The sequence below is a fragment of the Triticum aestivum genome, chromosome 4B (genome assembly GCF_018294505.1).
Source record: "Triticum aestivum cultivar Chinese Spring chromosome 4B, IWGSC CS RefSeq v2.1, whole genome shotgun sequence".
NCBI lineage: Eukaryota > Viridiplantae > Streptophyta > Magnoliopsida > Poales > Poaceae > Triticum > Triticum aestivum.
In genome coordinates this window covers 525897746-525918973 of record NC_057804.1, presented here as the reverse complement: position 1 = coordinate 525918973, position 21228 = coordinate 525897746, and the positions used below count along the sequence as shown (strand labels likewise).

At 48.1% G+C, this 21228-nt stretch overlaps 3 protein-coding genes across 3 annotated transcripts; 2 read left to right on the top strand and 1 right to left on the bottom strand.

Annotated features, from left to right (window-relative positions):
• The first annotated feature begins 1616 nt into the window (after positions 1-1616).
• LOC123093082 (endo-1,4-beta-xylanase 5-like) lies at positions 1617-6019 on the top strand. Its single transcript, XM_044514979.1, has 5 exons — positions 1617-1841; positions 1951-2000; positions 4007-4229; positions 4323-4486; positions 4581-6019. The coding sequence occupies exons 1-5, from the start codon at positions 1763-1765 to the stop codon at positions 5814-5816; spliced, it is 1752 nt and encodes a 583-aa protein (XP_044370914.1). The 5' UTR covers positions 1617-1762; the 3' UTR covers positions 5817-6019.
• Positions 6020-6273: 254 nt separating this feature from the next.
• On the bottom strand, positions 6274-15300 carry LOC123093079 (elongator complex protein 5). Its single transcript, XM_044514977.1, has 10 exons — positions 15030-15300; positions 14840-14932; positions 14394-14569; positions 14258-14304; positions 13645-13714; positions 13106-13332; positions 12939-13028; positions 12750-12825; positions 12248-12500; positions 6274-6655 (listed from the first exon to the last, which is right to left on the bottom strand). The coding sequence occupies exons 1-9, from the start codon at positions 15197-15199 to the stop codon at positions 12295-12297; spliced, it is 1155 nt and encodes a 384-aa protein (XP_044370912.1). The 5' UTR covers positions 15200-15300; the 3' UTR covers positions 6274-6655; positions 12248-12294.
• A 14-nt stretch (positions 15301-15314) lies between these two features.
• On the top strand, positions 15315-17774 carry LOC123093080 (yrdC domain-containing protein, mitochondrial). The gene is made up of 5 exons (XM_044514978.1): positions 15315-15600; positions 16122-16343; positions 16743-16918; positions 17007-17298; positions 17455-17774. Exons 1-5 carry the CDS (start codon positions 15524-15526, stop codon positions 17510-17512), a joined length of 825 nt encoding a protein of 274 aa, XP_044370913.1. The 5' UTR covers positions 15315-15523; the 3' UTR covers positions 17513-17774.
• Positions 17775-21228: the final 3454 nt, after the last annotated feature.

The following is a 21228-nucleotide window of genomic DNA, read 5'->3' as shown; positions in this document are numbered from 1 at the left end:
AGAGTGGGGATAAGCTCTTGAAGAAGCAAACTTATTGCCCCATCCTTGCCACTACGAAAACCTCTAAGATTTAGGTCCATCATCCGTCTTTCTACAAGCAAGGCATCATGTGCGCCTTATTATTTTTTTGCCTTGACGCGAGGAAGAGGTTTGTGGCTTGTATTTCGGTTGAGCCCCTTTGAGCCAAGCAGATGAACAAAAGGAGGCCATGCGACCTAATATTTTAGGGTGGCGCTTGTCCGGCATCGTCGACTCATTCAATAGCCATTGAAATTTATCAGTTCTTGTGAATTTGTCCGGGTTAAGGTGCCCAGCCCGCCAAGGTATTGTTTTTTTTAGAATCACCAGGGGAGGAGTTCCTCCACCTGAATATATTACTCAAAGTGGCCAAAATGCCAAAGGAGTGATCCAGTTTATAAGGAAAACCGGATCAAAAACCTGAACAAATTGACCCATTTATAAGAAAAACCAGGCCGAAAACCGTACAAGACACGACCAAGCTAGTAGGCATAAGACCATCACCACGAGAGACGCAAGTAGATGTGGGGTGTCGTCGGGAGATCACAATACCAGGACTTTGCAAACAGCCGAACGAATCGGCGAGCATACCAGCCCCCATGGCACAACTCAGGAGCATCCACAATCAACGAGTGTCATCCTAGATACGAACCTTGACTGGGGCTCCGCGCCAAGGTATTGTGAGGTTTGCACATCATAAAAACAAGTATAATAAGAGGCTTATAGCTCGCTTAACAAAAATTTCCTATGTGGAGGAGAGAAACAACAACAAAAAATGAAAAGGCATGGGCTCTTATGCAAGAGTCCACCTCTACAAGTGCCGCAAACCAACCAGAACAAATATAAAAAGAAAGAGAGAAATTGGAAAAATAGATGTGTATGAGTCGACGTTAATAATGGTTTTCTATGACGTGTCAACAACAAATAATCATCCGCTGATTATATAATTATCAGTCATGCTCTAAGTGACACCTCTTGCTAGGGCGGTGGAGTTACGGGGACGCATGTTGGAAACTTAATGCGAGCCGTGGATCAATTATCTCTGGGCTCTGGTGCGGTGCCACGCGTGTATGAGCGCATGCACCCGCTTTCTAATCGGAAAACCATTGCTGATCAGGCACTATTTTCCACCTCTATGTTAGGACGATACAAAAAGGATTAAGCAGCAAAGGCGATGCTCTCCAAATCAGACGTTCTGACTTAACCAGAACCGGTCGCACGGACGACCGGCGAGCTAGAGCCAGATCGATCAGTGGAGGCACCACGCACATACGAGTACGTACGAGCCAGGTCAAAAGCGACCAAACGAGTTAGGATTAGTGCGTAGGGCGCCACACACACACACACAGTGAGTTAATGCTTCCAGGGAACCATAGCAAATTAGTTTATCACCACCGCGGCACGCACGCCCCGGCCGGCCGGCCCACGCACGGCGAGCTAGCCAGGGTCCTAGTCCCTTTCCGTTTGAACATAAAGTAGTAGACGGAGCAAGGACGATCGACGCGGGAACATGTGTGCTACGCCCTCTCTAGCCTAGCTCTAACAAGAAGTAAACCCCCTCCCTCGGCCGCGCGCCTATATAAGCAGCTAGGGTGCCCACACACCGAGGCCACGGCATGCATGCAACGGCAACGGTGCAACTGCAACAGACACTCAGCTTAGCCGCCGGAGCCACCGTTATAAATATCTCTCCTCCTCGCTCATCCTCCTCAAACCATCTTGGCCTTCGTCGATCGGTGGAGAGATGAGAGCGTCGATGGGGAGATCGCCGTCCTCGTCCGTGCTCTTCTTGGTGTGGGCTGCTGCTGCCCTGCTGCTGAATGGTAACTTGAGCTGGCCTTTGATCTTATGGCCGGTTAATTATCTCGAGCCTTTGATCTTACTGGCCAATCGCCTTGATTAACCACCCTTCCTCCTCCTTTCTCCACGCAGCTGCTCTCACGGTGCAGTCGGTTCCTTACGACTACTCGTCGAGCTCCGAGGTACGTACGACTACGTACGTACGTGTATGTACACGTATGGTCACGTGCATGCAGCATATATTTCTGGCCGGGTTTTCTGTTGTGTTGCGTCAGCTTGATGCCTTCCGCAGCTCATGATCGATCGATGTCGTTAGTCACAAGCTACGGGCAGTGACACGTGTGCGCTAGCCCCATCCGTGTGTGCACTGGCCATCGATCAGCACGGGGGACGATCTTGTTGCCTCGTGGGATCGATCTTTGCCGGCTGGCCGGCCGGAGTCCACTGATCCGGCCACTAGCGGGCGACGATCGAGACATGTGCATATTGCGTGCATGCGTTGGTACCTAGCTTAACTAGGTCTCGCGCGCACACACACGTCTAGCTAGCTAGTGATCGGTGATGCCAGCTTAGAAAGGTCGTGACTAATGACTCCGCCCCATCATCGATCGCTACTTTTTCTTCTTCTCCTCTTCCTCCTCCCATTTACTAATGTTCATCGGGCCATGTTGCTCAAACGGGTGATCAGATGAGAGCACTGCACCGGTGTGCATTGTGGAAACGAACCAAACTCATCCGCAAAAAAAAAAGAGGAAACGAACCAAACAAATATCTAGGAAGTTAGAAATCGGAGTTAAAGCCGTGTGGAACGCCAAGAGGTCGAACGAGATGGCCGAAAGCCTCTACAGAGTCTCGCCGAATTCATCGGCGCACCAATCGCGCGCCACAGACAAACAGAGCTCCATCGGTCCGGCGTGCCGAACCCGCACCACACGCCGGGTCGTTTTGACCTTTGCTACGTTTATTCCAGCACGCCGGTCCGTTTCCAGCCTAACATTCAGTACATTTCCATGTACCTTGGTGGCTCTGGTGCCGTGGTGCGGTAGCAGCGTCCGTCAACAGGCCTCTCTCTACCTAAACTCTAATGTGGGTGACAGGAATTCCAGCTCCAACAACTAAAAAACTGCACAGATCACACGCAGTAGCACCATGCATGTTGGCAAGTTGCTGACTTGTTCACAAGTGCACTCACTATGAATGATCATGGGGTCATTTGTGAACGCAACTTTGGGTGTGATCAGAGTTGAGTTGGGATGATACACGGTGATGGCCATGCTTTTCGGCCAAGGCCAAGCAGGGGAGGGCGTGTGTACCCCAGTGTCCGCCACACACCGCGGCTGCATGCACGCCCTCGTCCCCGATAATCCTACATCCACTTAAAGCTACGAAGACCTCTTACGTAACCTTCCTTTAAACTTCTCTGCCCCCCCCCCCCCCCTTCTCCAATCATAAATAGCCACGTCGCTGATTACGTAAACTACGTAACATCCTCTACGTAGGTGTAGCATCGCTCGTCTCGTCCCACTCACTTTTCCACTGCACCCAACCCAAGAAATGCTAATCATATGCGCTTACTCGGGCACTTAGCTAGCTTTTGGTTTAACTTTTGCCGGTTGGTTGGTGAAGACAGTGTCATTAGCCCTCCTTCTGCATGTGTGAAATGTTCCATGCCAAGAGCTCGACCAAAGTCAAGTGCGCCCAAACAAAGGGCCCAAAGAAATCACTAAGTAACTTATTTTACCTTTTGTTTAAGTCTCATGTTAGGCGCTGTTAGATATGCGATCACTTGGACTTTTTCAGACAGTCAAACAATATTCTTCTAGGTCACTAGCGCCCGTGGTCAAGTAGTCGCATGGAAGACGAAACTCGTAGGCAGCCAGGCAGCCAGTGATAACTTACCAAACAAAAGCAACGGTCCGTAAAATAATATGGCATGCGCGTGCTTGTCTGAACACTCTGAATCCTCACGGTTTGGCGACGGTTACTATCAGCTGCAGTAGTTCTGAACGGTAACGACCTTTTAGTGACTTTCACCGAGACGTTGACATGTTCGGTTGGTAGTTTTGTCAGTTACTACTAGTGCTTTCTGCCCATTTTCTAATCTGCATTTCCGCACACTTTGACTTCATTTGTTACTGTTGGTAACTTTTTATTGAGCTGACCTATGTATGATGGCGTGAATGCGCAGTGCTTGGCTGAGCCGCTGGAGGCTCACTACGGCGGCGGCGTGATCGTGAACTCGGACTTCAGCGCCGGCCTCCAGGGCTGGTCGGCCTTCGGGTACGGCAGCGTCACGGAGGGCGCGTCGCCGACGGGGAACAAGTACGCCGTGGCGGCGAACCGGACGCGGCCGTACCAGAGCGTCAGCCAGAAGGTGTACCTGCAGAACGACACGCACTACACCCTCTCAGGTCTGAATCTCACAGCCACTGCTACGTACACCTCTCTCTAACTTCAGAGTTTGTGGGGACTGTCGCTCACAAGGGCAGGACTTGTGGTTGCAGCTTGGTTGCAGGTTAGCGACCGGAGCGCCGACGTGATAGCCGTCGTGAAGACCGCCGACAACTTCATCCACGCCGGCGGGGTCGACGCCAAGTCCGGCTGCTGGTCCATCCTCAAAGGCGGTCTCACCCCCGCCGCCTCCGGCCCGGCTGAACTCTACTTCGAGGTAAACACAAACCCGCAGCGTTTCTGTCTACACGTTCTTGGAAACAAAATGAGTACGCACGATCGTTTACATGCTCTGCTTTTGGCGCGTACAGAGCAACTCGACGGTGGCCATCTGGGTGGACAACGTGTCGCTGCAGCCCTTCTCCAAGGAGGAGTGGAGCTCCCACCGGCACGCGGCCGTGAAGAAGGCCCGGAAGAGGACGGTGCGGCTGCGCGCCAGGGACGCGGCCGGCAACCCGGTGCCGGGCGCGCGGGTGCACGTCCGGCAGGTCCGGAGCGCCTTCCCGCTGGGGTCAGCGATGAGCCACGAGATCATCACCAACGTGAAGTACCAGGAGTGGTTCGCCAAGCGGTTCACGGTGACCACCTTCGAGAACGAGATGAAGTGGTACAGCACGGAGTGGACGCAGGGGCACGAGGACTACACCGTGCCCGACGCGATGCTCCGGTTCGCGCACAGCCACGGCATCGCCGTGCGCGGGCACAACGTCTTCTGGGACGACCCCAACACGCAGCTGGGGTGGGTGAAGGCGCTGAGCGGCGACCAGCTCCGCGCGGCCACCGCCAACCGGATGAGGTCGGTCATGTCGCGGTACGCCGGCAAGGTGATCGCGTGGGACGTGGTGAACGAGAACCTGCACTTCGACTTCTTCGAGGAGAAGTTCGGGGCCGGCGCGTCGGCGGCCTTCTACCAGAAGGCGCACGGCATGGACGGCAGCGCGCTCATGTCCATGAACGACTTCAACACGCTGGAGCAGCCCGGGGACCAGAGCGGCCTCCCCAGCAAGTACCTCAACAAGCTGTCGCAGATCAAGGACGCGTTCCCCGGCAACGGCATCGGCGTCCGGATGGCCATCGGCCTCGAGGGCCACTTCGGCGCCAACCCCAGCATCCCCTACGTCCGGGCGGCGCTGGACACCCTGTCGCAGGCCGGCGTGCCCATCTGGCTCACGGAGATCGACGTGAAGCCGGGGCCGGACCAGGCGTACCACCTGGAGCAGGTGCTCAGGGAGGTGTACTCGCACCCGGCCGTGCACGGCATCGTGCTCTGGACGGCGTGGCACCCGCAGGGCTGCTACGTCATGTGCCTCACCGACGACAACTTCAACAACCTCCCCGTCGGCGACACGGTTGACAAGCTCATCGCGGAGTGGAAGACGAGCTCGCACGTCGGCGTGGCGGACGCCGACGGCCACTACGAGGCGGAGCTCTTCCACGGGGACTACCAGGTCACCGTCACCCACCCGGCGGCGGCGGCCAACTCCACCGTCGTGCAGAGCCTCAGAGTTGACAGGGAGTCGGACAACGAGTACACCATACACGTGTAGTCTAGTACTAGTATGCATAGGCGTCTAGCTAGCGCCCATGCGGTGATTTCAGAGATGCCTGCCATTGATTGTTGATTTAGAGCATTATTGTTGGGATTTCATAGGAGCCCGCCCATGAGATTGAATTCTCAGTCCTGGAGAGGCGGTTGATCATGTGTTCAATTTATAAATTATATAATGAAGAAGTTCGATTTGTTATCTTAATAATAAGTTTGCATGTCATTTCTGCCATCCTCGATATCATAGTAAATTGAAGCATATGACGCGTTTAACGCTGGTTTAGTTCATGGAGATTCACCGAAGGCTCAACAATCAGTTACTGGCCATCAAACATTAATCAACATACGTACTCCCTCCGTTCCAAAATAAATGATTCAACTTTATAATAACTTTAATACAAAGTTGAGTCATCTATTTTGGAACGGAGGGAGTAGCATCGAGCAAACAAATACACAATTAGACTCCCGGTGTATACTCTCATATAACTGAAAAAACAGTGTTACATGCCACATCATCTTGTTCTGGACCCATTTCAGCGATTGTGACACTAGCCAGCATTCATGCACGCAAAAAAAAAAACTACAAAACCGCATTGGGGCATGACCTTTCACTCGATATGCTACCATCAACACATCTAGTCTTAAGCATTCAAGACATTTCAAACCCTTACACAAAGGTTGCCCTCCAATACTCTCAAAGCTATACATAATACAGGTGCTTAAATTGTTCAACCATAACTTTGCACTCCTTTGTCGAAAATAATAATAATAACTTTGCACTCGCTCAGCAGCAAGGCAAAGTGAATCGCCTCCAAGAATTTTCGCAAGCACCTGATGTTCCTGACGAGGCAAAAAAGGGATTCTTTTTACATAAGCGCCCATCTAAGCAAAAGGTATTGTTACATGCTCATAGTATACAAACGAAACATGAAGAGAAAAATGGAACTAAACGCCTAGTTGATGTGGGCAACCGTGAACTGCTGGGCAGACACATCTATTGAGCTTGTAAATCAACAAATGCTACTCCCTCTGTTCATATTATAAGATGTTCAAACTTTTTCCTAAATCAGATGTGCGTAGACACGTTTTAGTGTGTTTGTTCAATCATTCAATCTGTACTTAGTCCATATACCGAAATACCCAAAACATCTTATAATAGTGGACGAAGAGAGTATTATGTCCTATCTAATTACCTCCACACATGCGACTGACTTCATACTATTTTTCTCTCCTTTTATGACAACTACTCCCATAGTAACATCAACAGAAGTCTTAAGTTCAAACACAAGAACTTGTAGTGGTGCAGAAAATATGAAGATTTTGATAGGGAGGTTAGTTCTTCTCTTGTTGACTGTCTGTAGGTTAGTTGTTCCCGGTTGGTTCTAATTTAGAACATTCTTTTTATGCAAACACTATAGATGTGTTGGGGTGTTAAAGGATGGTATCAGAGCACATGTTTACATAAGACGTGACCTTAGCACATGGAGTAGGTAAAGCCATAGGAATAAAAAAACTATTTTGATCCATAAGCCGGTGAACCGCCTCGCGGTATGCTATCATCCGCGGATCTCTTGCTTCAAAGTTCTTCGTAACCTAGGGAATCACCATGCACCTCCAGCCTACGGATGCCCATGGAGATGGCCAAATGCAAACCATGGAGGATGGTCTCGTATTCGACCATGTTGTTGTCGTTGAAGAGGATCTGCAACACACAACGTATCTGGTCTAATGTAGGAGACACCGGGACGCTGCCGGTGATGGAAAAATTACCAATTTTCCGATTGATTTAATCCAGAAATAAATCATGATAATGACATGCAATATTTAATATTGTATTGATATTAACCATGTAAGCACGTATTAAGCATACAACAGATACATCTATGTAATGAACAAGTACGACCAACATAGGAATAAACTGGTTATACCCTCTAGTTGGCCAGGTCAAAGTCACAGCGGCGGCAACATGCTCGGTAGCCTTCTTCTTTCGACACATGTCGAAGTCGGAGAGGTCAAGGGCATAGTCGAAGTAGAGAACAAAGACGAATAGCAGCGAACAGTCGCGCCGGAGACGCTCCCCAAGAACCTAATCGCCCTTCTCCCGGTGCAGGATCGCAAAGGCCGGGGTTCCAGAGGCCTGCTCTCCCGTACAGTCGTGCACACGGTTAACAGGATGGGATCACTGAAAGCAGCCGCGGCGAGCAGAATGACAGTGGGTTGTGGGCGAGGAGGTAGAGCAAATGCAATATGTGTGACAACTAGAGTTGACGACGCCTCCTATATATAGGCGGTCATGGTAGGGAGACGTGGGGCTGGACCTACGCCCGAGTCGGCAACAACCCATGATCCGACGTCTCAGATTCATAGCAAGTCCAAGAATGACTCGTAATTAACTTCCTGACCGGCAAAAGTTAAGCACACGCATGACATAGGTTTGAGCTCGGCTCGGCTCATTCACGAAACAAGGCATGTGCTCGAGCGTGGCGTGGTGAGGCGGGCGGCAGAAGAGCAACGTGGGAAGCATTCCTCTTCTCAAGCTCCAATAGCATGCAGAAGAGAATCTCTTACAAAGAGGTCTCGACACTCCTTCACTCATGAGATAGGAATGAGGAGCACGGGCAAAGTTTAGCCCCACCTCATGAGTCGAGGGGTGTGAATACCCCCTTATAAGGGATATTCTTCTGCATGCTATTGGAGCTTGAGATGAGAAGTTGTTCCCGTGCACTCCTCTGCCGCCGCCCGCCTCGCCACGCCTGGCCTACACGCGCGCCGGGTTTCGTGAATGAGATAAGCTGAACTCAAACCTATGTCATGTGTGCGCTTAATTTTTGCCGGTCAGGAACGGATAATTAATTGGCAACTAATTACAAGTCACTAACGACGCGCTACAAATCCGAGACGTCTGATCGTGGGTTGTTGCCGACTCGGGTGTTGGTCCAGCCCCACGTCTTCCTACCACGACCGCCTATATATTGGAGGTGTCGATAACCCTAGCCGTCACCCAGATCGAATCGCATTTGCTCTACCTCCTCACGCTCAACCCACAGTTGTTCCGTTCGCTGCTGCTGCTTTCAACAATCATGTCCCATCAACCGCGTGCACGGTTGTACAGGAGAGCAGGCCTCTGGTACCCCGTCATTTGCGATCCTGCACCGTGAGAAGGGCAATTAGGTTTTTGGGGAGCGTCTCCGACGAGATTGATCCCTGTTGTTTGTCTTCGTCCTATACTTCGACTATGTCCTCAACCTCTCCGACTTTGACTTGGGTGAGAACTCTGAAGCCGCAAAGAAGGCTGGCAAGGATGTTGCCGCCGCCGCGACTTTTGATCTTGCCAATCGGACGTGTAATCCGGTCATCCCTCATGTTTATTCCTATGTTGGTCGTACTTGTTGTTTACGTAGATGCATCTGTTGTATTCTTAGAACGTGCTTACATCATTAAATATCAATACGAGATTAATACTGCATGTCATTAGCATGATTTATTTCTAGATTAATTTAATCAGACAATTGCTAACTTTTCCATCAATCCAAAAACCAAAGGTCTGTAGGCAATTTTTCATTCATGACTTTGCTGCAACAATGAAAACAAACCATTTATGGGTACACATTTTAAGCGTAGGCAGACCAAAACTACATTGTGGATTTGTGGTTCATAGCGATTAACGTCTTCTGGGTCGTTGGTGGTACTCCTAAAGGAATGAATGCTCCTGAACAAGAAAAGGTGCTTGAGGAGGCCACCATTGTCTTTGTTGGAGTCGTTCTGAGTGTGATCGGAGACAAGCTAGTTGACACATATCTACATATGCAAAACTTGTGGGATGCACTCGAAGCTAAGTTCGGTGCAACTGTGGAAGCAAGATGTATGCCATGGAGCAGTTCCATGACTACATGATGGTTGAGACTTGAGAACCGTCCTGTGTTGGACCAGGCTGAGATACAATGCATCGTTAAGGAGCTCAAACTCCTTAAGTGTGAGTTACCGGACAAGTTTATTGCGGGATGCATAATTGCTAAACTCCTTCCTTGGAGGAGCTTTGCTACTACTCTGGAAATCCAGAGATGTGAATTCTCAATAAAGGATGTCATCGATCATATGTGTGTTGAAGAGAATCTTTCTTGGAGGAGCTTTGCTACTACCCAGGCCGGGGAGCATTTTGGATCCATCGAAGTACATGGCCTAGTGCTGGTAGTCGATTTCCCTGGGGGCTTACTGGGCCTCCAACATTGCAGTGAAGCACAAATTGCACAAGGACCCCCTCGTGCACACGGTAGACCTCGACTTGAAGTCAGAGGCCACCATCAAGGCCAAGGAATAACTCACTGGCTGATGTGGCTAGAGGTACCATTTTTTATTTTTGCTATGTTGTTTGTGATATAGCTTTTACACTACTTTGGGATGTTACAGTAAGACGGCCTTGTTCAGTAATCAGTAATATGTTTTGGTTTGGGGGCTTGGTATTGCTTATGTTGCTTGGTAAAAACAACAACAACAAAGCCTTTAGTCCCAAACAAGTTTGGGGTAGGCTAGAGGTGAAACCCATAAGATCTCGCGACCAGCTCATGGCTCTGGCACATGGATAGCAAGCTTCCATGCCCCCCTGTCCATAGCTAGTTCTTTGGTGATACTCCAATCCTTCAAGTCTCTCTTAACGGACTCCTCCCATGTCAAATTCGGTCTACACTGACCTCTCTTGACATTCTCCGCACGCTTTAGCTGTCCGCTATGCACTGGAGCTTTTGGAGGCCTACGCTGAAGATGCCCAAACCATCTCAGACGATGTTGGACAAGCTTCTCCTCAATTGGTGCTACCCCAACTCTACCTCGTATATCATCATTCCGGACTCAATCCTTCCTCGTGTGGCCACAAATCCATCTCAACATACGCATCTCCGCCACACCTAACTGTTGAACATGTCGCCTTTTAGTCAGCCAACACTCGGCGCCATACAACATTGCGGGTCGAACCGTCGTCCTGTAGAACTTGCCTTTTAGCTTTTGTGGCACTCTCTTGTCACAAAGAATGCCAGAAGCTTGGCGCCACTTCATCCATCCGGCTTTGATTCGATGGTTCACATCTTCATCAATATCCCCATCATCCTGCAGCGCTTATGTTGCTTGGTGACAGGTGAAATTTTTGGGAGGCATGCGTCATTTGCTATGTGTAGAATCAATAGAGTTGTAATGGATTTGGTGTGTGCAAAGTGGTCTTTTTTTTTTGACACCTGAAACAGTAGGAGAGGCTCCTACTGTATATATTAAATTAAAGTATCAAAAAGTTTAGTACAATGTCATATCCTTACATCCATAGCCATGATAAAATTAAGGTTTTATGAAGGCAGCCTAAGTAAGCACTAGACTATGCGGCAGAAAAGGATTGAATAAAAGTGGGAATGAATTGTTTGTGCTTCTCTTTAGCTCTATGTATGAGTAAAGAGAAGTCCTCTTTGAATCTTCTTGCCCATGACCCAACCGTGGGGTCAATTCTTCTAAAGTGCTTGTTATTTCTTTCCTTCCACAAACTCCATGAGGCATATAGGAAAATCTCCATAAACATTTGGTTGTTCCATACGGACTTCGCTTCCTTGATCCAGTTGAGTCGAATTCCATTAGCTGTCCAGTGGATATTCAAAGTGTCCCAACAGGCTGAACTGAAGTGGCAAGTAAAGATCATGTGTTCAATGGTTTCTTCCACATTGCTGCCACATAGAATGCAACCATAGTTGCCCCCGATGTTGTAATGCCTTCTCTTCAACATGTTTCTGGTGTTGAGGCGATCAGAGAGAAGGAGCCAACCGAAGACTTTAATTTTCATTGTGGCCGAAGATTTCCAGAGCCATTTGTAGGTAATATGGGCAGTGGCCTCACGGAAATAGAAATTATAGTATCTTTTGGCAGTGTATATCTCAGAGCCCCAGCAAATTAATTTTACTATATCATTTTAACATGTCAGTTATCATATGTTAATTTGTATTAGTTCAAATACATTTTGGTGTTTCTCTTTTTTTTGGAATTTCTCTTTTAGAGAAGGAAGTAGATGCACACTTTTACTAAAAATTCAAAACAGTGGGAGTGTGCAGTGGTGGAGCATGAAACAAATTGAAGAACGTGTCAACCGCTTCCTCAGTGGGCCATCCGTGGTTCTAGGGCCAAATAGTGCCAACTCCTAAGATGAAATAGAAAGACAAGGACTAGCCATGGCCCGATTTGGTCTCCACTACGCTCCGCCACTGGGAGTGTGGGTAATATTCTTTTGATATTCCAGAACAGCGAGCTTTCTTTTGTGAGAAAAAGTAGCTTCTATGAAACAACAACAGAAGGCATCTCCCTCACTCTAGCACTGTGAACACTAAACATCTGTGATCAGCATAAGCAATAAGGAATGGAGAAGACCAATAACAACAAAAGACCGCAGTTCTCGGTAAGTGTTACCTTTGATTTGATAGCTGCCCACTAAGATAAACAGAGCTCAATTGTGGCTAAATATCCAAATCATCATCGGGGTCTTCATCCGAGTCAGGTCGCTCATCATCAGAATCACGAAGGTAATGAATTTCACCCTTCGCGTTTGCAGATTTAAGAGCTTCTGTTTCATCCAGGAGAGCTGACGTAGTTAAATTGGGATCTTGACGAGCCTCCGGGAGAGATCGCCGTCCATCGTATATACGGATTGGCTCGCCCTTTCCTGAAATTAAGGTAAGAGCAAGCGGCAATCAGTTACTGATTCTTCATCAATTCAGCTCAGGCAGCCAAAATGTGACATACTCCCTCTGTAAAGAAATATAAGAGCGTTTAGATCACTCTGTAAAGAAATATAAGAGTGTTTAGATCACTACTTAAGTGATCTAAACGCTCTTATATATCTTTACAGAGGGGGTACAAAACTTAAGACCGACACTAACTTTTGGTCAGTAACTCCATTTTATGAGAGTACCTTGATGTTCGAAAGGAAGAACAACATTTGCCCTGTCACTGCGTTCCTTTTCTGACAACTCAAGATTGAACTGAACCTGTTCGCCAACATATTACAATTCATAACCAATATTTTTTACAGAAACCAAACCAAATTATAAGGCAAATGTGCTAATATTATTCAAATACAGGTTGGGATGTATGAACAAACCTTAGGTAGTAGACTCTGGTTCACTTCCATACTTACAGAAGTAGCAGAAATAAATTTTACATCACATCCCTCAACACATAACTCCTCATACTGCATAGGTAGGGATATTTAAATCAAATATTTAGAATAAGTTGAAGTTTTGCCCAGCAAATGACCAAGAGCTTTACCAGATGCTTCACCCGTCCATTCCTTCGTTTCAGGCGCACATGGAACTTTGCTTTCGAATAGTTATGCTCAAGGAAAGACATGTCCCCCCTACGTTCTTCTCCATATACAGAATCTACAACTTCTGGCTCTACACAAGCAACCATGGTAGAAAGACATTCAAAAGCTCGGGAAAACTTGGTTTCATGGAGATCTGAATGCATTAGCCAGAAGATCGACGATATCTGATCTGAAATACGAGGATAGTACACATTAATACTTTAAGCATCACATGAAGAATGGTACATCAACCTTTTAGACCATATGAATGCTTCATATTGATACTGCAGTCCATTTAGTCGGTGTGTTGCTCAAGATAACCTCAAGTGTGGTCCTTTAGTTGATGTGCAATTGTGCAGCGTATATCCGTGTACATTACAAGATATATACAGCATGCATTTTTTGTACAATATATGCTGCATCATTAATGTAAATGCTGAATTTCAATTGTATCTACTTTTTACCATGAGCACAAATGGAAAATATAAAAGAGAAATAATACCATGGCTTCGAAGATTGCTAAGAAGGCCTGAAATTGATTGCACTGAAGCATGCCTTAACATAGAGCTAATCTGAAATATCATGAAGGACTTTGCTGTTAAACATCAAAGAATTTAAATAATATTGTAAAGGTGTGATGAACTTTTTTCAATCATAAAGAATGCAAAGATGGGTTTGCTTTAATATAAACAGTGTCAAGTTATAATCATAAAATGCAAATAGTAGAATACTTGTAGGTGACATGTTGGTGTTATCCAGATGGGGGTAAAGTGAGATATTGGTTTGATAATTTTGATTGATTGTTCCGGATGACCCAAAGCTACTGAAGTTCAACACAAACTGCTAACTACAAGATTAAGGTGTACTGTTCAATTTTGGCATGAACTTCCGGAATTCGCATTTTAATGCAGCCAGTCCATAAGCATCAAGAGTACTAAATTATACTAGCAGAAGAATATATGTATGGTAATATGTGGCACAAAGTATGCCAGAATTGCAATTAACACAATACAACCCAGTTTCATCTTTAGGGAAAACATACTTGGTACTGTATTAAAAATCTGCCCTAAGTAAGCTTTCCATAGAAGAAAAAAAGTTTCCATCAAGGTACATACTGAATCAACAGCAACAGAAAAATAGGTCTTGCCTTCTCCTTCAAACCCTGATATGCATAGCATACAGTGTGTCATTAGCTTCATGATCATAAATAAGGAAATTAAAAAGTAAAAAAGGTTATATGGTGGATTGTACCTCTTCCAAGATCAATTATGGAGCACGACAACTTATCAACATCCTTCACACTTCTGAAAGTTGTGATGGTGTCTTTGTTTGTTGAGCATGGTGTTCCACTGTCCTCTTGTTGCTGCTGTCTTCGAATATTTTGCTTCCACCCCAGTGGGTCTGAGTAGCAATCCAATATCCGAACACTGTTGGAACAATGCAAAAATTCTAAAACAGGGTATTGCACATTCATGTAAATTCTACCATCATGAGCATTTAAACTATGACCTGCATTGCGCCAACTTTGGCCTACATTAAGGAGATGCTATGTGAGGTTCACAGTAGAACATTTTAACAGAAAATAATCTCTGATTTCACAGTCTAGCTCACACTTTAAAATGTCAACTCTACAAATTGTCTGTTATGCTAAAGCTCTGAATGCCTTTTCCAATTTAAATTACTCTGCTAAGTCTTACCATCGACTCAGTGCATTTGAATCAAGGCCGTGCCGAAGCATGACATCCAGGTAAACTTCCGGGCTCCGATCAAACGCCACAACCACAAGTCCCCTGCACCACCACAATTTGCCAGCCAAACCAGCAACCCGCGTCATTATCCAGCCGAGGCCAAGCTAAAGCAGCATACCACAGAGGATCCCAGCAGTACCTGGCCTGTGCCTTCCCCGCGGCCGCGTTGGAGGCGACGGCGGCGGCGACGTGGAGCATGGCGCGCGCCGCGAGGGGGCAGCACTGGAGGGAGCCCTCCACGGCCAGCGCCGGCGCGTGCTCGCCGTCGAGGCGGCCGTCCCGGAGGCACCTCACGGCCGCGTCCGCCATCTCAGCTCGCCGGCGGCGCCTCCCGACTCAAAGCCTTAAACCCTAGCGCGAGGGGATGGAGCTTTTGCACAAGGGCCCCTCCCTCCTCGCGCCTCTTCGCGGAACAGCCCTCCCAGCTCGGGACCTCGCAGAGCTCCCGGAAGCAAGGAGCGGCACGGGCCCACCTGTCAGGCAGACTCGGAGTGCTTCCCCTGCCCATGTCGGATACGTTTGAGGTTTGACTCCTCCTCCTCCCTGTTCTAAAAAGCTCAGGTTCTCCTGTTCCTCTGCTCGTTTGCTGCGCGGCGGCGGCGGCGAGAGGAGGGAAGAAGAGGAGCGGGCAAGATGCAGGCGTGCGCGAGGGCGGCGGGGGAGAGGCTCCCTCTGGTTCGTGCCCCCGCCAGGCAACCGCTGGCTCAGAGGTACGTATCTCTCTTCGTCTCTGCGGTTCCTGTCCGTTTGCTCCCCTAATTGATGCCCCCGCTTGCCAAGAAATTTGCTAGGCAGCTTGTTGTTCCCATGGTCCTGAGTTCGTGTTGCTACTTGCAGTTGTATCTCTGCAATCAAATAATTCATTTGAATTAACAGGATTACTGGGACTTGCTATATAAGTTATCTGTTGTGTCTGCAAGTTCTTCTTGTAGCTTACTTGTGATATATATTGTCTGTTATTCACTGAAATCCCTTTTATTTAGCAAATGAGAACTATGTGTTAATTTGATTGAGCTGTTATGGAATCCTCCTAAGGGCAACTACTTGCTCGTAATTGTCTTTTTTCCAGCGCATTGGCGACATAAATTGTCTGTTGCTATTTTCGTTTGGCATTTGCTGCTGCTCACTGAAGTTACTTTTTTGGAGCACATAAAAAATATTTGTTTTAATTTCATTGAGGTTTTGTGAAATCCTCGTTCGGGTTAATACCACTAACACGCTTTTTTTCCAGCTTTGTTAAGGTCAGCAGACCATCTTCTCTGCATGAGACAAATCCTGTAGTGTCCTGCTCAGCGAGGTTGTCGGAAAATATTTCACACAAAATAGAAGCCAGCACAGATCATATTCTTCCAGCATCGCAAGATCATGTCGTTAAAGCAATCGACGCAATTAATGGGGGGCAAGTGATCGCGGTGCCCACCGATACAATATACGGGTTTGCTTGTGATGCATGGTTAGCGCTTTCTTAATTTCTCTTTTGTGCTAGAAGATTTAGTTTGTTTCTTTCCTTCTTGTAAATGCCGTTTTCATGTTGATTCCAGATTAGCACTTGCTGCAGTGTTGCGGTGTGGTTGTATAGCACACAGAATCTGAAATTGCTTTCATGAATACTCCTGAATCAAGTTATGATGAATCTGTCCTGTGCCCATATCTAAATTAGGCATATGATGTAAACATCCAGATTAAATTTCAGAAACCTTCATTAGTTACTTCTGAACCTTGCTTTCACTCATAGTTAAAAGTAGTCCATTGCATCCTTCTGAGCTAAGACTTTCATTTTGGAGTTTCTTTCACTGAATTTTAGTTGGTTGGATTCATCCATGATTCGCTCTAAAAAGGCTCTTCATGACAGTTCTGCAGAAGCAGTTAACCGGATATATGAAATCAAAGGACGCATACATACACGCCCTCTGGCCATCTGCGTTGCTGATGTCCCAGAAATATCACGGTTTGCCATAGTGGATCACTTGCCCCATGGTTTGCTTCATAATCTCCTTCCTGGGCCTGTCACTGTTGTTTTAAAGCGAGGTGAGGATACTACACTACATTTCAGGTTTATCAAGCTTCTTTGTTAACCTGCATGAGGTGCTGAATATATTCTTTATTCGTTACATAGGTGAGAACAGTATACTGGAGAGATCACTTAATCCTGGTCTGGACAGCATTGGAGTACGTGTGCCAAAATTGGATTTCATACGATCCATTGCTCGTGGTGCTGGAAGTGCACTTGCACTTACAAGCGCCAACTTAAGTGGTCGTCCTAGTAGCGTCAGTGTCAAAGATTTCGGGGATCTATGGCCACACTGTTCATATGTCTTTGATGGTGGTATACTTCCTTCTGGACGTGCTGGTTCAACAATTGTTGACCTAATAACACCAGGAGTCTACAAGATATTGAGAGATGGAAGGTAAGCGCAATAATTGTAATATCACTTATTATTATTTTGTGGGAAACATCAATTATTATTAATAGCTCTCATCAATTTGGGATATGTACTGTACTAATCTTAATACAATAGTATTCAATTTGACTTGAATCTGTAACACGGGATACATTTGTGCAGTTCGAGGGAGGAAACAACGGCTGTGCTGGGAAAATTTGGCTTTGTTGAAGCTTCATAGCAGCTGGCGCCTTCATACTAATTTCCTGTTTAATTAGGTTGTAGCAGACTATATGATGTTCTTTGTGATTTACTCTTGTGTCTCTATAACTTTTTGGTTGAAGCGTTAGTTTATTTTCCGTGCAACAATATCCACGACTGTGCCCTTACAGCCTTGCAATTTAATGTAACATTCATCTGGTACAGATCATTCAGATATACTAGTAGATTACAGTTGTATTCCTATGGAAGCTACAGGAAAGTAATCTTAATTGAGAACTCGAGATGGATTCTGTGTACACGGTAAGGGACGTGTTAATTAATTTGTGTAACATATTGTGATGATGATGCGATGTCTTCAACAGTATAACAGCAGAGTTGATGTTATTTGTTTGGAATGCAACATGGACTTGATTTGTTTTGCCTCGAATGAAATGATTCTACTCCCAACGTCCCATAATATAAGAACGTTTTTGACACTAGTGAACGTTCTTATATTATGGGATGGAGGGAGTAGTTCTCAACTTTTTTTTAGATCCCTAGTTCTCAACTTTTGATGTGGTTTAGCAGTACTTAAGAACTCGTGAAAGAAATCATGAACCTTTTTCCTTTGTCCGAATCTCACGTAAGTGGTCTAATCTCTCATCAATTCCTGTGTCTCCTAACCATGCGATGGATTTAAAGTCAAGAGGCGGAGGCCCCTGCCCAGTGCCCGCATGCTAATTACGTATATATTTTTTGGGAAAACATTCGATATATTCATTATCAATCGTAGTAACTCCGCAAAAGAAAAATCATCAATCATAATAGTACAACGAACATAAAAAATAATAAAAATTGCATGCTAATCATATTAACTACTACATTATTTGTTAATAGTTAATACACATCCAAAAGCCCAGTACGTGCCTACCGAAAAAGGGTTTCCCCCGCTTTGTATTCCAAAGCAAACCACCAAAGTACACATGGCAATGCTGGGACGAGCAGCACAACAAGCCCAAAGAAAAAGAAGAAGAAAAAATGCCAACAACGGCAGCTTGACAAAGCGCGGATGACCCGCGACCGCTGCGCCCTCCGGAAACAAACCACCACAGCCCAAGGCTCCGAACTACCGCGAACTAAGCAGCACCTCCAAGAAGGGATGCGACGCCGACGACGCTGCTGCCCGAACAAGTCCTTGGGTTTCCCCCAGTACGCGGAGGGAGGTGGGGGATAGCTACTCCCGACGCCCTCCAAGAAGGGATAGTGGCACCCGCCGGTGTCACCGCATCGGAGCCAGACGAACCAGCGAGGATTTCTCCCGCACGCCAAACCCCACCAGCCAATCGGAGCCGACCAGCCAAACCACCGCCCAACTATGCGCCACGACGGTTGCGCCGTCACCAACACCGTCTCGCTGCGAACACAACCACGAGGCCAAGAAGAGCGGAGAGAAGATCTGAGCGACGGGAGCAGCAGCATCAAGGCCGAGCAGGAGGGAACCACCTCCATCGCCGTTGTGCGGGAGGCCCGCGCCTCTGGCACTGTCGCGGTAGCCGTCCGGACACGGCAGCGGGGCATACCAGGCCACCCCCGGCCCGGCCAGGCCCGAAACGGGCCTGCTAAGCCCCGCCGGCCACGCTGCAGCAAGCTGGCGCCGACGCCGCCAGCCCCCGCCGATCATCGCTGCTCGCCACCGCCTCCTGGGAGCCACGCAGACGCCACGCCTGTCGCCGGCCCGCCCCAACCCAGATGGAGCCCGAAGGGCCCAGATCTGGGCCGGGCGGGCGCCGCGCAGCCCCGCCGCCAACAGCGCCGCCGCCGCCCGGAGCTCGCCCCCGCCGCCGCGCAGGACCGCCGCCGCCTGAGGACACCGCCCAGAGCCGCTCCGTCCCGCGCCGGAGAAACTCTAGAAGGGGAAGGGCTGGGGGCCGCCGCCACCAACGCCGTCCGGGCCAGGCCCGAGGCGGGCGCCGGCGACGGCGGCGGGGAGGAGGAGGAGGGCGGGGGAACGCGCGCGGGGACGGAGGGAAGGCGCGGCTGGCCGCCCGCGGGGGCGGCACGGTCGCGGACGAGAGAGAGGGGCGATGCCTCCACCAGTACGTGCCTACATAGAATAACAAATCTGATTTGTCGGTTTAAAGGCAAACCACAAACCAATAGTGTTCACGATTGAGAAAATACTAATTTAATATGGGGAGTTTAATTGGTTTGTTAGTATGTCTTTTCTTTTCATGAAACTGTCGATCTATTCACTTCAATCATGGCAGTACAACGAACGATAGAAATAATAAAAATTACATCCAGATTCATAGACCACCTAGCCATGACTACAAGCACTGAAGCGAGCCGAAGGCACGCCGCCGTCATCGCCTCTCCCTCGCCGCAGCCGGGCACAACTTGTTGTAGTAGACAGTCGGGAAGTCGTTGTGCTAAGGTCCCATAGGACCAACGCTTCAGAATAGCAACCGCCGCCGACGAAGATAATTTTAGATCGGAAGGATCCAACCTGAAGGCACATGAACAAAGAAAAGACCGGATCCGAGCGGATCCACCAAAGACAGCCGCCGACCAAATCTCGCGAGATCCGCCGGAGACACACCTCCACACGCCCTCCGATGATGCTAGACACACCATTGGGACAGGGGCTAGGCGGGGAGAACCTTATTCCATCTTCAAGAAGCCGTCGTCGTCTCGTCTTCTTGAGCAGGACACAAACCCTAACAAAGCTTAAAATAGCACCTAAAAACATAGCCCTCCCGCCGGCAAGGGTCGAGATCCACCGCGCACCCATGGCCCTAAGGCCACAGGAAACGTGGGAGATCGGCGGCGCCGCCGACGGGAGGCAGAAACCCTAGCCGCCTTTTCTTGGAGGAGGGACAAAGGGAGGAGACTTGTCTTATCTCGGTTTGTTAGTCTGTCTCTCCAATGAATGTCATATATGTTGAACTAGGTAGAACGAATATATGGTACACATATATTAATTGATTTTTTGTGTGAAAAGATCAGATCTATTAAAGAGTTTCACCGGAAGTACAAAAACACCTCAAACATAATAAATATTACATCGAGGTCCATGGACCACCGAACAACCATTGTCACTGCCAGAATGAGCCGATGACACGCCGCTGTTGTCGCTCCCATATCAAGTCGGCCTGACCTTGTCGTTGACAGCCGGGAAGTCTTCATGCACGTGTCTCTTAAGGACCAGTGCCCTGGAGCCGCAACTGTCGCCATTGTATCCTTGAATGGATCTGAAGAACCTAACATCAAATATCACTTTTGCGTACGCACGACTAGAAACCCTAACCTCGCCACCCTGACGAGCTGGCAGGAATCTAGGCCGGAGCTCCGTCTAATTCATCCCAACGGACAAACTTGAGGAGGATCGGAGCCCAAAAGACTGTCTCGAAGAAGAGGCGCCGCCATCCGCCCAAACACCGCCCCTGCGAGGACTAACCTCCTACCTACTACTAGTCGCAATCGAAACACCAAGAATCCCCTCCCTGCCACTAGCCGCCGGAGCAGCAGACGGAGGGGGGTGAATCCACAGGTTCACCGGTGGAGATCGACGTGAGGAAGGCTTTCCTTGGTCGCCTTTATTGAACTTGTTGTACCATGTGAGACACATTTAACCTACAAAAGGGATTAAAGCATCATGCTAATGATTCGATGACAACCTCTTATACACTGGCCGAGCTACGTTTAAGCAAAATGAGTGAAAGTGCTAGTTATCGACTAGAGGGGGGTGAATAGGCG